General features: G+C 35.5%; 1 protein-coding gene across 1 annotated transcript; it reads right to left on the bottom strand.

The window, feature by feature from the left end:
• Positions 1-284: 284 nt before the first annotated feature.
• dco (discs overgrown casein kinase 1) lies at positions 285-15643 on the bottom strand. Its single transcript, XM_088243811.1, has 6 exons — positions 15288-15643; positions 7565-7675; positions 5640-5975; positions 4036-4398; positions 2676-2819; positions 285-941 (listed from the first exon to the last, which is right to left on the bottom strand). The coding sequence occupies exons 1-6, from the start codon at positions 15361-15363 to the stop codon at positions 886-888; spliced, it is 1086 nt and encodes a 361-aa protein (XP_088099937.1). The 5' UTR covers positions 15364-15643; the 3' UTR covers positions 285-885.
• Between the last annotated feature and the right edge of the window lie 302 nt (positions 15644-15945).

Genomic DNA, 15945 nt, shown 5'->3' with positions numbered 1-15945 from the left:
ATATAACATTTTTTAATTGAATTCATTTTGGCTTAGTTGAATACCTACAGTTGCATTTTTATTTTTATAAAAACACAAAATTTCATTATACTATTATGAAAAATGTTATTTAATTGGAACATTTATTGTTTATCAAAAACTGTACAAAGTGGACACTCACATTTTTGTTTCTATATGGCTCAAATATATCGGATTGACGGTTAACAACCTATTTATTTTAACCAACATTTTGCAGATTTTACAAGAAACAAAATAAACATAGCATTACTAAAAATTAACACGGATTTTAATCTTCATAAGGTTTATTAAAGTGTTCATCTTGTGAAGTCATTCCCCTTTTTCTAAATTGATAGCCGTCGAAAAACATTTAAAAGTTCATGGCTAAGATAGTTGGCTAAGATATTTTGGCTGTAAACAATCAATAAAGAACAGCAGATTTTAAAATACTTAAATACAATTCCATTGTAAGGTACATTTTAGAACTGCCGATGCAAAGATAATTTGACCGCATTAACTTAAATAAAAAAACAAAACAATCACCCGTTGTACTTGCAGTACTATGAATTGTTTTATTCAACAATTAAGTAGAACAAAATCCAACGATTAATATGATCAGTCGAAAACTGCTTTATATACTCAAATACGGAAAATATTTATACTTACGCACTTTATTTAAAAATGCTTAAGTATATTTGAAATCACCGAGTAATCGGTATAATTTTTACATCTCTCATCACCGTGTATACTATATAAACACGCATTAATTCTAATAACTTGTTTCATTTAAAATGCAAACATCGAGGCTTTTAAAACCCCCCTGGTACAAAAAGTCTTTATCCGGCGAATAATTTGTCGTCACATTCTCGGCTTAATATTATGTGGGTATTATTTCTTCGGTGTTATTTGAGGTTTTTTAATCCCAGTTGTTCTTCGAGAGAAACCTGCAAACAAAAGATGCGTGTTAAATATATAATATTTTTATTTGCACCACAACAGGCCAGGAGGCCCAATCACAGGGATGAATTACAGCATAGATCACCCGGGCTTGAGAAAAATCAAGAAAAGTCAAGCGTCTTAACCACTACACCACGGAGGGAGGCCGCCATTTGCAACTTTCTAAATTTAAATAATGTTCACATTTTTAAATTCCACACATGTCACTGTTTATTGTTTATAATGAATAACTAGAAAACCCACTAGATCTAAAAATATCAACAATTGAACATTTTAAAAACACAATTTAAAAAAATTATAATATTAGCACTTAACAGTTGCCTGTCACCGACTTATATATCATTATTGCGCCAGCAATATCTGTTAGGTAACACTGTAAAAATTGTTAAGGACAGGAGCAGTGGCGCTGTCGGTTAGACGGCCAACTGAGAAACAGACGTTGCGGGTTCGATTCCCGCCAGTTGCAAGAAAAAAATCCAAGATACATTTTTTTCTAAATTGGTTTGGGTGTTGTGATGTATTTTTCATTATCTCCTTCCATATCCCCTCTATCCCAACTGCTGACAAGCCTCTAAATAGAGGCTTAGTGAGTTATTCTTTTAAAAAAAAAAAAAAACAATGTACCTTTTTTTGTACTGGCTCATGTAATACTTCATCATATCAGTCCAAAATATTCTTAACATTCAATGGTGGATCCACATTTCAAATGCTTGTAGGCGATTTATAACATCCAACTTTAAGAGCGTACGCCGTACAGTAAGACCGACCATATATATGTAAAGATAAATACAAAAATAGCAAAACTAAGGCAAGATAAGATATTTTTTAAAAGGGATTATGGAAGTTCAAAAAAATATAAAGTATTCTAGTAGGCGAAAATAATGTATGCAACATTATTAAATATTTCAGTCTATTAGTACTTTACAAAACGCATGTTCTCGGGCGATGGTTTGTCATCATATATTTGAGTGTCTAACTTAAACAACACCATTAACCCGGTTCCTGGGAGACTGAGTCACCTTCTCAGTTCTCACCGGAGTTGTTTTCATTCCTGGGCACATCATTTCAGTAGACCGGAGCTTTTAGGTGGATAAGTTTGGATGAGGACCCAGTATTGGGGGTATAATGCGAACCCTTGCCCAGGGCTACGGGTGAAGACCTCAACGGCTGTAATAGGGCGAGATGAAGTGCAGCAGTATGGCGGAACAGGCGGAAGGGGTATAAATCTTCTCTCAAGTCCCGGGCATACTAAGGGTTATGGGCAGTTGAGAAACAGTGGCATCGGGCAGGACGTAGTGTTGAGGATGGCAGCAGAGGAACAATAGTCATCTTAAGCTTAAACAGTGGCATCTTAAGCTCCAGTAAGCATGAGATCTTGGTGACAGGTAGCAACTGCCGGTAAAAAACCGACCAAATAATAATTCTCCTTGTTGACGAGTATACTGAGGACTAGGAGGGCTGATCCCAAGTAAATGGGACATACTGCCAGGAAGAAGAAGTACTTCACAAAAAAAAAACAAATGAATAAATTTAACAAATTATTGATGTTCAAATGGCGTAAAAAAAACAGACAGCCACTTTTTATACTGAAGGATTAACCCCGGGAACATTGAGTGACGATAAACATTACGATCGCTGGACTTAAGTCTTTCTTATAATCTGGCGTGAAAGTTGGCTTGATGATATTTTGGAAACAAAGTATTTTGTGAATATTTCCTTACGGTTGGTAGAGTCTGTGGGCTCAGCTTGTTGCAGGCGCCTCGAGGCCCTCTGGGCGGAGGGCTGCGGGGTCTGTTGGGCCTGGCCCCCCGCGCCTCCTGCCGCTCCCGCACCAGCGCTGGACCCGTCCTTGCGGGACATTCCCCCTGTGGGGAAAAAGGACATCAGAGAGGTATGAGTAATACTTCATTTATTTTTTTAAAATAATCATTTTACACCACGACAGGCTTGAAAGCCCATTAATTTTATAAAAATGTTTGTTCTCACTGGGAATTGAACCCGGAGCCTTCCATGCGCGAGTCAAATGTCTTAGCCACTACGTCACGGAGGCCGCTAATTATTAGAGATAAGCCAGCTGAAGAATTTCGGCAGATATTTGAAATTTCCGCACGATGTGCGTCTGTCGACCCGAATTTGTCTTCTTGTTTTGACATTTTGAGACCCACAGAATGTAGCATTCGGACAGAAATATATTTTTTATTATTATTATGGATAACTAATATAGTGTCACAACAGGCCAGGAGGCCCAATTACAGTGATGAATTACAGCACAGAACACCTAGACTTGAGAAAAATCACATATAATTTTTGTGGTCTCACCGGGAACCTTCAGTATCTTAGCCATTATACCACGAAGGCCGCCGTACCCTTTAATTTTAATTTGAAATTGATCTTTTCATCACTCGGGTTCCAAGTTTTCTTCAAAACAGCACTTCACCCTCACAGTTTCGCACTTCTGCTAGGAGAACATTCCATGCCATAGGGTCTACGACCGCAAATGTGTATTCAATAAATTAAATGGGCTGATTATTAATAACTTTCCTATTGCCATAGATGTATCTGATCTAAGAGTGAGACATCTGTCAGTTAGTTCATCTGAAGTACATATTTCTTTTAGGCATTAAGGAGTAGATTTATGCAGTGATTTATACATAAGTCAACAGACTTTGTATTCCAACCTCTGTGGAAAGCGTAGCTAGTGTAATTCCCGAAGTAGCGGAGTTAAATGATGATGCTGCTAATTACCTAATACAATGATTTGACTATGCTGTATTAATTATTAATACACATTTTAATATATTTAAAAAAATAAAAATAATAATGTTATCATTATTTTCTGCCTTTTAGTGTAATACTGTTTACCGGAGTTACATTTCATGTGCCATCCAAGAGCTGAAATATTGCGTTTAAAATATTTTTTTAAAGGTAAACAACTTTTGGATTAGAGTGTGGAAGCCAAATGCATGAAGTCAATGCAAATGCACTAAACACCAAAAAGCGTTCAAATTACTTAATAAATGTATAAATTACATAATTCTTATTAGGATGAATTGTCAGAAAAAAGGGATTAAGGAGACATACCAAACTTGAGCATATTCCAATCGAAGACGTAATCGTACTTGAAGCCCTGCTGGTGGAAGAGGTTCCTGAAGAGTTGTCTCAGGCCCCCATAGTCTGGTCTCTCGGTGAAGGTCATTTGGCGGCACGTGTGCAGGTACTTGCTGAACTCCACCGGGTAACCCCGACACAGCTCCTCGATGGGCGCCGACAGCTTGCTCTCCGAGATGCACTCGTATTTCTGCCTCTTGTTGGCCGCCTTCAGCCCTTGCCACGGCAGGGAGCCCCGGTTGAAGTACATCATGACGTAACCCAGGGACTCCAGGTCGTCCCTCCGCGACTGTTCAATTCCTAAATGGGTGTTGACTGAAGCGTACCGAGCAGTACCTGCAACGCATTCAATAAAGATACTAAAGATGGCGAACCGTACTCATTTCTTTAACCTTTCCCTTACTGTCCTAAAAACACCCGTGCGTTACGGTGCTGTGTAGTCACTACACAATAAAAAAAAATTGAATGGAATATTTATAGGGAATGGCTTTAAATTTAAAGATGATAATATTTCAAATCTAACTGTTGAAAACATGAAAAAACCTGAGCTAACGACTCGGGCGAAACGTGCGCCCGCGTCAACTTCTCGAGAGCTACTAAGTAGCTAGTACTGGCCTACGTGACTGGACATGTAGTGGACGTGTAAAGTGTTATTGGTATACTTTTTATGATATTTGTAATTTATCCCCGATTTCCGATAAAATGCTTTTTTTGTGACTAATAAGTACTTATTATTTAATAACAAATTATTTCAGTCGATACGTAAATGTGTAATGGAGGAATACTGAAAATCTAAACCCAATATTTAATATATTTATGATGATGTTATAGTTATACGACGCAATGTGTACTAGCTACACATTACCAGGGAGAGAGGGTTAATATTTAACATTTTCAGTTCTGGAGAAAAGCGTTTATTTGTTAATAGGATGTCTCGTACCGAGGGCAACATTTTGCATTATTTAAAAATATGCCCTAAATACATATCAAACAAAAGTTTATTCAATGAAAACTTACAAAAAAACCCACTTTTTGACCTGATTCACTCATCAATTCATGCCCAACCCCCCTCCATTATCCACTTTTTACCTATTTGGCCTGATTCACTCATCAATCCATGCCCAACCCACGTCCATTATCCACTTTTTGATAGCAATGAAGAAGTTCAGTTGTTTTAAAATTATTTTTTATTTGTTAATAGACTATCAAACTAAGCTATTTTAAAAAAAAATATTTTTATGTATCGTATTATAAGGGCTGTGATTTATTAAAGTCTCGTAATTTTGAAATTACTCCCATGACGTCACAAGTTCTCGTTGCTTGGTTCTGCCGATTAATGAGTTTGTTTCTCGGAAATCAAATACAGTGTAACTCGATAATTTGTTTCGTGAAGGTAAGGTGATCAGTCTTACGCTTTAGGTGCTAGGCCAGGGGTGGTGAAATATTGAAGTGTAAAGGCACCTTATAAACAAATGTTTCCTGTCGACCTTCCAGGAATCAAACCCCGGATATGGTAGGCGAACGTGCCAAACACGACTTTACGATATGTATATTATTGTAATATTGCATGTTTATACCTGTCAAGTTTTTATTTTCCCTATATTCTATATGCTGTTGCGTCTTAGTGTAGCGATATCTCTTGGCGAGACCGAAGTCGATGATATAGACCAGGTTCCCTTTCTTGCCGAGTCCCATGAGAAAGTTATCGGGCTTGATGTCCCGGTGAATGAAGTTCTTGTCGTGCACATACTCGATGCGAGAGATGAGCTGGTCTGCCAGCAGGAGGACGGTCTTGAGGGAGAAGCGCCGGGAGCAGTACATGAACAGGTCCTCGAGGGACGGGCCCAAGAGCTCCATCACCATCACCTCGTAGTCTCCCTCCGAGCCCGACCATTTTAATTGAGGAATACCAACTGAAAAAAAAAAAAAGTTCAGTACAATAAGTATGGAATGTTTTTTGCCAACAGGATAGGAGGCAGTGCCACAAAGTCTGCTGTCAAGACAATCTTTCAATGATACAAAGCGACTGGATTCACGAAAACTGTTAAAAGTACTCGAAGAAACCTGAAATTAAAGGATAACTTTGTCAAAATTATTTGAAGTAACGAAACTAGAATCTGCATCATTGGTAGTAATGGCGGCAGGTTTGTTCATCGTCGACCAGGCGAAGATTTGTTGCCCGAGTGCATCACGGCCACCATGACCACCCTGTGAGTGTCATGGTGTGGGCCAGCATATCAAGGCATGGTGTTGGACGTCTAACACTCATTGAGGATAATATAAACGCCAAAAATATCAAGATGTGGTCATGAAGCCAAAACTGCTGCCCACTGTCGGTGATTTATTCTAAAGGGATCCTGAGCAATGTTGATCCTGAGTCGTGATGCATTCAAATCATTTTATGAGGATTTGAAATGATTTGAATGCACGACTTATCTATTTGTAGCATATTTTATTTTTATATTAACGTTAACTGTATATATATATATTTTCTCTTTTGGGCTTTAACTGTTTTTCTATTTTTTTAATATTATTTTTATTTATGGGAATTCGATAACCATATTTGCCGCAGCAAATCGGTTTCTTATAACAGGCATTGGCGGATATAGGAACCGATTGCAACATCAGGCATACTAATATTTCTGGCTTGCTGACCCTTCATATACTGAGCGTACTCCGAGTACAAGCAAAATTTGTCAGTGTTTTTTGTGCCATTTTGTCTAATATGAAATGTATGCATAAATAAATACATTTGTAGAGGAGGATACTAAAATGTGTTGTTAGTGGTTAACTCAAAAATGCTGATTTTGAAGTTACCAGTTGCAGTAATTACTCTGCCATATTATGATAGCTTGCCCACAACATACCGCACACCGCATCTTACATAAGTCTCCTTGGCGGTGCTCACATATAAGTAAAAATCTTGTTGCCGAATGAGAAAAGCTGCCCGAAGGAGCTCTCTGTAATCTGGTAGCTTTGCCATCTTTATGCTGAAAGAAGGTAATCCAGAAGTACATAATATGATTGGATTTAGGAAAAGAGGGAAGTGAATTCTTTACTGACTGGGATTAAATTGATTGGATGATTAATTCGCTGAAACGATTACTTTTTAAAAGCCTTGTAATCCTTTTTGGAGGCCACCAGATCTGTAAACCTGACATTTTTTCAATTTCAATTTCAATTTTTTTTCATGACCTATAAAGGAGCCACGGATAGTAGTGAGATGCTTACAGAGAGAGGGATAGGGACAAGACCACAGGATGTGTTCTAAAGATATTCACAGCAGCACGAAGAGAAATCAACAGTATTAAAAACACCATTTTATCATGACCTGATAAAAACTGGGTAGTCCCGTAAATCACCCAAAGAGACTTTAAGCGCTGATTGGTTTGAAGAGAAAAAATAAAGGTTGCCTTCCCTTATATTATAAGAGTCGGTTCTAAAACTAGCTAAATAAAAAGGGGATCTAAGGTACAAAATAAAAACGAGATTTATAACTTACCACCGCCATGCAGATACCGGTATATTTTGCTTTCCGTATGAAGCTGTGGGTGAGCAGCATTGAGACATTCGAGTTTGATGGCTACTTCTTCACCTGTGACGATGCTTGTTCCTGTAGAAAGAAAACGAATTCCAATTACTCATAGATTTAACCTTCGACAGATTATATCAAGCAACATAAATGGCGTACACTGGATCTATCTATTTTTTGTCACACAGAAAAGTTTGAGACAAATTTTCAACACTGAAATGTCTTGTGTGCAATTTTTTTGTTACGAATCCTCATTTGAAGGGGTAATTGATTTATTTATAGCATTTCTGTCATTTACTACGTCATAAGTTCTCTTTGGTGAGTTCTGCTGATTGGTAAACCGGAAACCTATCACAATACTCTATCATTTGTTGATTCGGAACTAGTAATGTCGTTCAAAGTACAGTAGAGTCTCGCTAATCCGAACATGCGTAATCTGAACGTCCGGTTAATCTGAACATACCCCTGAACTAAATAATTAGTTTTTTTATGTGACAAAAATACGCATTTCTTGAGGAATTAATGCTTAAAGGGGTGAAAATAAGTGCATGTTGTCAAATCAATTAAAAAATAAATTTAATACTACTAGATTTAATAGCACATTACGTAGAAGTGAGTTGCATATGTATTGTAGTGTAATAACTGTTAGCCGTGAACTATATTAGTGTATTATTACATCGATAAAAAAGAGTAGTCTGTTCCAAAAACGTATATCTATCCACTATTATAACACAAGAGACTCATTTTTTTGCTTCCAACCGTGTTATAACGGTTATTTCGGCTAATCCGAACAATCAGCTAATCTGAACTAGGTCCGGTCCCAATTAGTTCGGATTATCGGGACTGTACTGTAGTTTGTTTTTATGAAAATTATTTTCAATATGCACATAAGAACACAATACATATAACTTAGATTTTAGATAAGAAGTGCACTGCATTGGTGCAACAAATGCAGCACACGTTAATCATCTGTTATATGACATAAGGTGATCAGTCTTACACTTCAGGTACTATTCCGGGACAATGAAATACTGGCGTGCAAAATAACCTTTAAAACCAATATTTCATATCCACCCTGCCAGAAACTGAACCCAGGACTTCGAGCATAGTAGGTGAATGTGCCAACTATTACACAAAGAGACGTACTTATCTGCAATCGATTTCCTTTTTAGGGATTTCTATCCGAGAGTAGGCATCGATTCGAAAACACTGGTCCAGGGTTCTGGTTCAATTTCTCATACAGAACAGAGCCGTGATTACAAACTTTATCTTCATCGGTAGATATCAAGACGGAATAAAGTAAAATCGATATATATGTATAAAAATATATATATTTATATAAAAGTTTCAATTAACTATAAATAAACTTTGTCGGTAACCTATAATTGAACATTATTAGAAAAAAAAATTGTATACATTCGCACATTGAGTGTAAATCTTAAGTGCAAATTTCTTATTTTGAGGTTTGGATGGAAAACAATCCCATTTGTCACAATTTGGGTCGGGTTGTGGTCTTGTGGCTAGTGTCTCAGTCTCACGGATCAGAGGTCCGTAGTTCGAATCCCACTCTACCCTAACTTGATTCCCATTTTCTAATAGTGAGTTACAATTCGTTGAAAATGGCACTCAAAATGAAATATTTGGGTAAATCATAAGAGTGTAAATATTTATTTTTCCTATTTAAATTTATTTCAACAGAGAGGGAAAACATTTTTGAGAAGGAATATGGAAGTCTGGGCATTTACAGGGCTTATATCCTGTCATTGGCTGGTTTAGTATTCCCTTCTCAAAAATGTTTTCCCTCTCTGTTGAAATAAATATAAAAATGAATAATTCCCTAGGGAGGAAATCCAGCCAGTCTGCAAGCATTTGGACATACTCAAATATTTATTTTTCTAGGTATTTAAAAAAAAAAGAAAAATTTTAAATATGTAAGACAAGAGATTTTTAGTTAAAATATTAATGAATAAAAAAATAAATAGAAAAATTCTTAAAAGCCCAGTTTTCATACAAAGTAAACTCCTCAAACGCCCATATCTCTAAACTACAGTATTTGCACATACTTTGGCTTTACACTCAGGGTGTAACATATTCTATTTTTAATACAGAAAACTTAATTTTACTTAAGATAAAACCTAAGTTTTATCTAAATAAACTTAAAGATAAATATTAACTTCCCATTGTAATACGAACCCAGGACTTCATCAGCCCGGAGACAGAATAACCTTCTTTAACATGTCACATGATACCGTGGGGTAATTACTCGAATTAGGTAACTTCAATATCAGCATTTTTATGTTACCCTACTAAAGGGCATTTACAGGGCTTATGATCTGCTATTGGCTGGTTTAAGTGGGTACTTTACACACTGTGTAACATCATTCTGCAATGTTTCAACATCCACTTTTCCTAAATTTTTCCATTTGTTGATCTATGTGTATATGGATGCTTTGCAAACATGTACAGAACAGGGAATATTGAAATCTAAATATAGACCAGAGATAAATTTAGGCCATAGAAAATAAATTGGTGATTAGTTGTATAACAGCTTATTCGAAAATCAATAAACTACTTATTCGCTTGTTATGAATTATTTGGTTACATCACTAGTTTTCTATTCATCATAATAGTGTATTTCCATGGAATCATTGCTTCTGTAATCGATTTATTTGAGTATAATTATTAATTGTTGTATCAGGTGCAACACGGAATTTTTAAAAGCATCAAACGAGAAATAGGGATTATTTCAGGCTTCCAAAGGTGAGACTGACTGGAACTCAAAACAACCTGTTTTATAAGGGCTTAAGTGTTTTGAGTTGCTAGAAAGTCTCGGGAAAGAGAGAAACATCTCGGAAATATTTCATATATTGAAATTGTTTAAATTCGAGATGCTTACTTAAATACTAGTCCATTTTTTACTAAAATATGTGACACATGACAGATTGCGAGCCAATTCCATGATTATACCACTTCGGAACTAGGTATAAGCATGGAATAAGTTTGTACGATACTATTCCAGCTGTTTATAAGTAATCATTTTTACTATACTTTCCTTATTCGACTGCTATTCTTTGGCACAATTTTAAACCTGGTTTATAAGGCTCTACATATCGTGGGTATACTGGCAAAAAGCTTTAACTCTCAAATCCCTGTTTTGAGAAATCAAGCATTTAAGTTTTGTTCCAATTTTACTCTTTTATATCTTATTTAAATATAGTAAGATGTTAAGTGATCATTTAAGAACATGTTTTTAATTTTTCCGTTTCTTAATTTTATATCAAGTAAATATTAAGTTATTTAAAGCTTCTAGCAAGAATAAAATATCCGGTATACGACTTAACCATAAATTTATTTTTAACTACAGATATATGAAATTTAATATGATTTAGTGTATTTTTCCAGTTTGTAGAGCGTTAAACACTTTACAAAACTGCATCATTAAGTCAAATCTGTTTATTTTCAAGTTGACGTTTTTTGCCAGTATACCCACAATATCTCATCTCTAAACTAGCATCTGAAGTGTAAAACGAATCATCTTATAATTAATTATACAACAAACAATTTGGAAGTATTGCAATTGGTGTGGCATGCAGCGGTATTTTGAGGGGTAATTACTACAACTGGGTAACTTCAGAATTACAATTTTTGAGTAAACCACTAAATACACATTTATGAATCCTCCTCCACGAATGTTACAAATAGACAAGTCGTGCGTTCAAATCCTTATAATATGAGTTTTTATTATTTTTTTTATTCATTAAAAAAAATAATAACGTATCCCTAATTCTACGAGGCTAAAAGCCCTGTGTTGAGTTGGGATACAACATAATAGAAAGTGGAAGCATGCATATTATTAAAGAATAGTAAAAATAAAAATAAATAAATCTATGCAATGTCTCGCAGCAGTCTCCTGCAATGGTCTCTTTCTTTAGACAAAATCCAAACTTGTACACTTCTCCTGAAAATGGCTTTCGTTTAGGAGAACTTAGTATGTTCAACCAGGGCATTGAATACTCTTGGGGCCACAAAATATTTTTTTTTCCGAGCAAAAGTCATATGTGTATTTGGTATTGAATAATTCAAATTATAGGAAAACCTCGTAGCATTCTGCTGGGATCTCTTCTTGCAACCGCATGGCCAGAAATGTGACAATGTCTCAGATGGCCATGCATCACCACTCATCTATTTGCAGCATTCATTGAGGAAGATACAAAGATGTGTCTTAGTGATTAACTAAAATATCCTGATTTTGAAGTTACCTAGTTGTAGTAATTACCCTGGAGAGCATCTCCACATCTACTCTGCACTTCTGCCTTGGGTTTGTGTGTCTCCGCAGCAGAGTACGCTCGTCAAGTTTGGCAGAAGTCAGCACACGCCAAACAAGTGGATATTAACTCTTAAAAGACTGTGCTGAATAATCCCTTTGCAGCCGGTGGTGTAACACAATGTGACCACAAGCATAAGTCGAGATATTTTGAAATGTAAGCTAAAATACCAAATTATTTACAATGGTATGTGTTAAAAATTATCTTTATTCAAAGATGTTACATAAAAAATATAAAATAAACCATATTTATGCAAAATAAAGTTAAAAATTGTGTTCATTCCTTTTAAAATCCCGCCAGCAAGCGCTGCCGCCCGCGTCTGGTTGTCGACTGAATTCCGAATTACACTTACGACTGAATTTAGCGCAAATAGATCAACCGGGAGACTAGAAAGTATGCTATGCTAATACAACTCTTATTTGAATGCAAAAAAGAATATCAAATTTTTATTGCAAATAAATACTAGATTTTATTAGAATAAATAAAAACGCTGTTAAAACATATTCTTAGAATAATATTGAAATAAAACCTAAAAAAATAGCAAAAAAAACTTGTAAGAAATAAAATAATAGTCGTAATACGTGATATAATCAAATCATAATTAAACATACACAAAAATGACAACGTAAACACGTTTTTTAAAACTAGTTACGAACAAATTTTTTGAACACTTTAAATGAAATAACTTTGCACACTTCCTTGGGTACACTTCCACTTATTTGTTTGACCAATCAGCGCTTTCATCCTCTAATGGACATCTTCAGACTGGCGAATATTATACAATGTAAGGATGATTTATAGAAATCAAAATATTATCTTAAGTGTGGAAATGAGTGGAAGTGTACCAAGTATTTTTGATTAATAACTTATATGTAAATGTATGTAAATATTACATCATTACAATGAAATTCCATCAAGAATTGTCAAAAAATAATTTAAATCAGATAAATTGTGAATAAATTGTAGAAACATTTCGGGAACACGGTGTGTTAAATACAGCGTCAGCTCAGTATACTACAAAAAACTTCACGCGACTGATGTGTTCTCTGTCCCACAAGTGGTATAATTCTGTATCGTGCTCTTTCGGTATTGTTTTCTCGGTCACTCAAGCTCCGCCCCTAACGAATAGTGTCCTTGTCGGTCTTCTGATATGCTATATTCTCGTGCTCTTTCTTATAAAATTTAATAAACCACTTATAATACTGGCATCTCTTTTGTTTGTTTTAATTTATTTTACAAAATGAAGAAATTGTTTTTTATAGAAAAAGCCCGTGCATTTTTTATAAAAATGTTTCCTTATTTTGGTGTAAAAAAGTCCATATAAGGATTACAAAAAATATGAGTTGGTTATTTAAAAAAATAACAGAGTTATTAAATGTTTTTTACCCGAGGTAGACATCCGTTACCGCATAGCCACACATGAGTTAAATGACATGGCGCGATTGGTGTCCGGCTGCTTTCAGCCCACACTGGTGCACACACTTTATCCTATTATGGTATCGCTCCGCCTAACATCAGGAGAAATGTAGCAGCGGACACAGAGAGACACAAACAGACCCATGACCCTAGACACCCCCTTTACGACCATCGAATGGCTCCTCTGAGACTGGGATCGAGAAGAAGTTTCCTAAAAGTCACAACTGACTCGGAGACCTCTGCAGAAAAGCGCAGAGAGGATTTGTGGAGAGAGGAACTCGGCGATAGGCTCTGGATAATGCTATCTGAAAGCACAAACACCGCCCACAATTTGGACTTCCCTACGTGGAAAGTTCTCAATAGACTAAGGGTAGGGGTGTCTAGGTGCAAATACAATCAACGGAGGTGGGGTTTTCTGGAGGGAGATGACATGAACTGCGATTGTGGAGAGGTGCAGGATGATCCTCATCTGCTGCGGTGTTCACAAATGCAGTTAACTTGTGATAATAATGATTTGAGGATGGGCACTGACAAGGTGATATCTGTCGCTGCACACTGGAGTGGCAAGGTCACAAGTTCACAAGTTCGGACCCGATAAATAAGTAAGTAAGTAAAGTACCCTAAGGTATGCATCTTTAGATGTTTGTAAGAAATATGTACACTTTTAAAAAGTAAACAATTAAAAAAGCAAAATTGGTTACTACTGTTTGTGGGATCATCAAAACAAACAGAGTTGCTTGCTAATAGTCAAGGTGTGGTGGCCATCAAACTGTTTACTGCAAGGGTAGGCAGAAAGGATGGAACACCATTATATTTTACTACACATTGATTAATACAACTTAGAAAACCGGATCTATATTTGTTTAATGATATATTTATCGGATTCTAAATATACATCCAGCAACATTTACACCATATTGACTGTGTTCAAGACAAAGGCTTAAAACCGCAATGATGCAATGCAAACTGCTGCAAACGCAAATGATGCCACAAACCGCGATGATTGAAAAATAAGTTTTATACATATTTGAGCAAGTAGTATTTAAATCGCAAACACGTATTAGCGCAATCCTTTTGCCAGAATGCGTATAATATTCATGTAATTGGTTAAAAACACATTAAAAGTAATAAAACATTTTTGGCGGAAATTGCGTTTTAAAGCCTTTGTCCTAAACGCGCAGTTGATATATCTTTTAAGCCGTTATTTTACAATCTATTTGTTTCACACGCTTAAAACAGAACATAGTTTTATCTTCAATGCTAATATAGGCTTCATTTAACTTTTAGAAAAGTTTACGAATCAGTCTAATGAAAATTAATAGCAAAAAATGGTTTGTTTTCCTTTACTTGGAATTATTTTTAACTATTTGATTACAAAAGAATGAACATCAAGTAAAGAATGGTTTATAAGTAGATACTTAATGGTAGGATATTTTATAAAGTAGATTTTCACAACATGGTAGTTTATAGTGAAAATTACATTGATATATTTTATTTGAGTACTATTGATTGGAAATATGATAAAACTAATGACAAGAATAGAACACAATATTGGAAGATATTCATTGTCTTGCAACAGGTTTGTAAATATTTTAAAGAAACTCAGGTCACTGAGAAACTATAAGTTTACAATTGACCATTGTTTTATAAAATGAGAATGTAAGATCCAAAGCACACATTGTTTAAGGGCAGAGCTAGCGAGCCTAAAGGAACTTAAAAAAATTCTGAAAAATGCTGCACGATCAGTATTACTCGTGTTAAAATTCGGACTAAAACTCTGGAAGATACGAAATGATTCACTTGTACTGGAAATATGTTAGATAAAGCGGTGATTACATTCTGTTTGCGGCGATAGGATTATTCTGGTACTTTATCATAATATCCATTGGCTTTTTAAGTAAAATTCACATTTGTTTACTGTTTACAGAAGAAACCCAGAGAACAAAGCTTACCTAAATAAATATCACCGAAGGAACCTGACCCAATTTTTCGGCCAAGCCTGTATTTATTTCCAACGCGTAGCTCCATTTTATATGTTTAGCTCGTCATATAAAATCAAAAGTCGACGCACTGTCATTAGAAAGCGGCCATATTGCATTTACAACAAAACAGAATCTGTTATCATACGATAAGAATCAATATAACTGGAAAAACTACGTGAAATTAGACGAAGCACTAGACTAAGCACTTAAGAACCACAAATGTATCTTCATAATTGCACAAAAAACTATTTTACGGTATCTACATTAGCCTACAATAAGAAAGAATATTTATTATTCCGTCAAAATGACAGAATAGTTACTAAATCAGCCGCAACGCAGCGCTAGTTGTATTTTATTTTCATGTGTTCCATGTTTTCTACTTCTTTTTAACAGGTATTTGATACGTGAGAGAAAAAGAGATAAACTGATACCACACAATTATTCTTTGTAATTAGCAGGGCAACCAACAGTTTCATAAAATAATGATGTCTAAACCACCTATCAGATGGCGCCGGGATCGATGTGGATATTTGGGCAACAATGAGCGCCAAAATACAAAGCAGCAGAAATATTATTATTTATAATTCATTGCTTTTGGTAAAAAATAAACAAAAAACATGAATCAGTT

The sequence above is a fragment of the Micrasema longulum genome, unplaced genomic scaffold (genome assembly GCF_059751315.1).
Source record: "Micrasema longulum isolate JH-2025_06_02 unplaced genomic scaffold, ASM5975131v1 h1tg000236l, whole genome shotgun sequence".
Classification (NCBI taxonomy): Eukaryota; Metazoa; Arthropoda; class Insecta; order Trichoptera; family Brachycentridae; genus Micrasema; species Micrasema longulum.
The sequence above is the reverse complement of the archived record's forward strand: the minus strand, read 5'-3'. Positions and strand labels throughout refer to the sequence as shown.

What these genes read in the sequence shown, in the direction of transcription:
- dco (XM_088243811.1), bottom strand. Translation starts at nt 15,363, where the DNA reads ATGGAGCTACGCGTTGGAAATAAATACAGGCTTGGCCGAAAAATTGGG. An exon ending in CTTCGGTGATATTTATTTAG is followed by an intron (nt 7,676 to 15,287) that starts GTAAGCTTTGTT and finishes TTCTTTCTACAG; the next exon opens with GAACAAGCATCGTCACAGGT. An exon ending in GGAAAATAAAAACTTGACAG is followed by an intron (nt 4,399 to 5,639) that starts GTATAAACATGC and finishes AATGCGTTGCAG; the next exon opens with GTACTGCTCGGTACGCTTCA.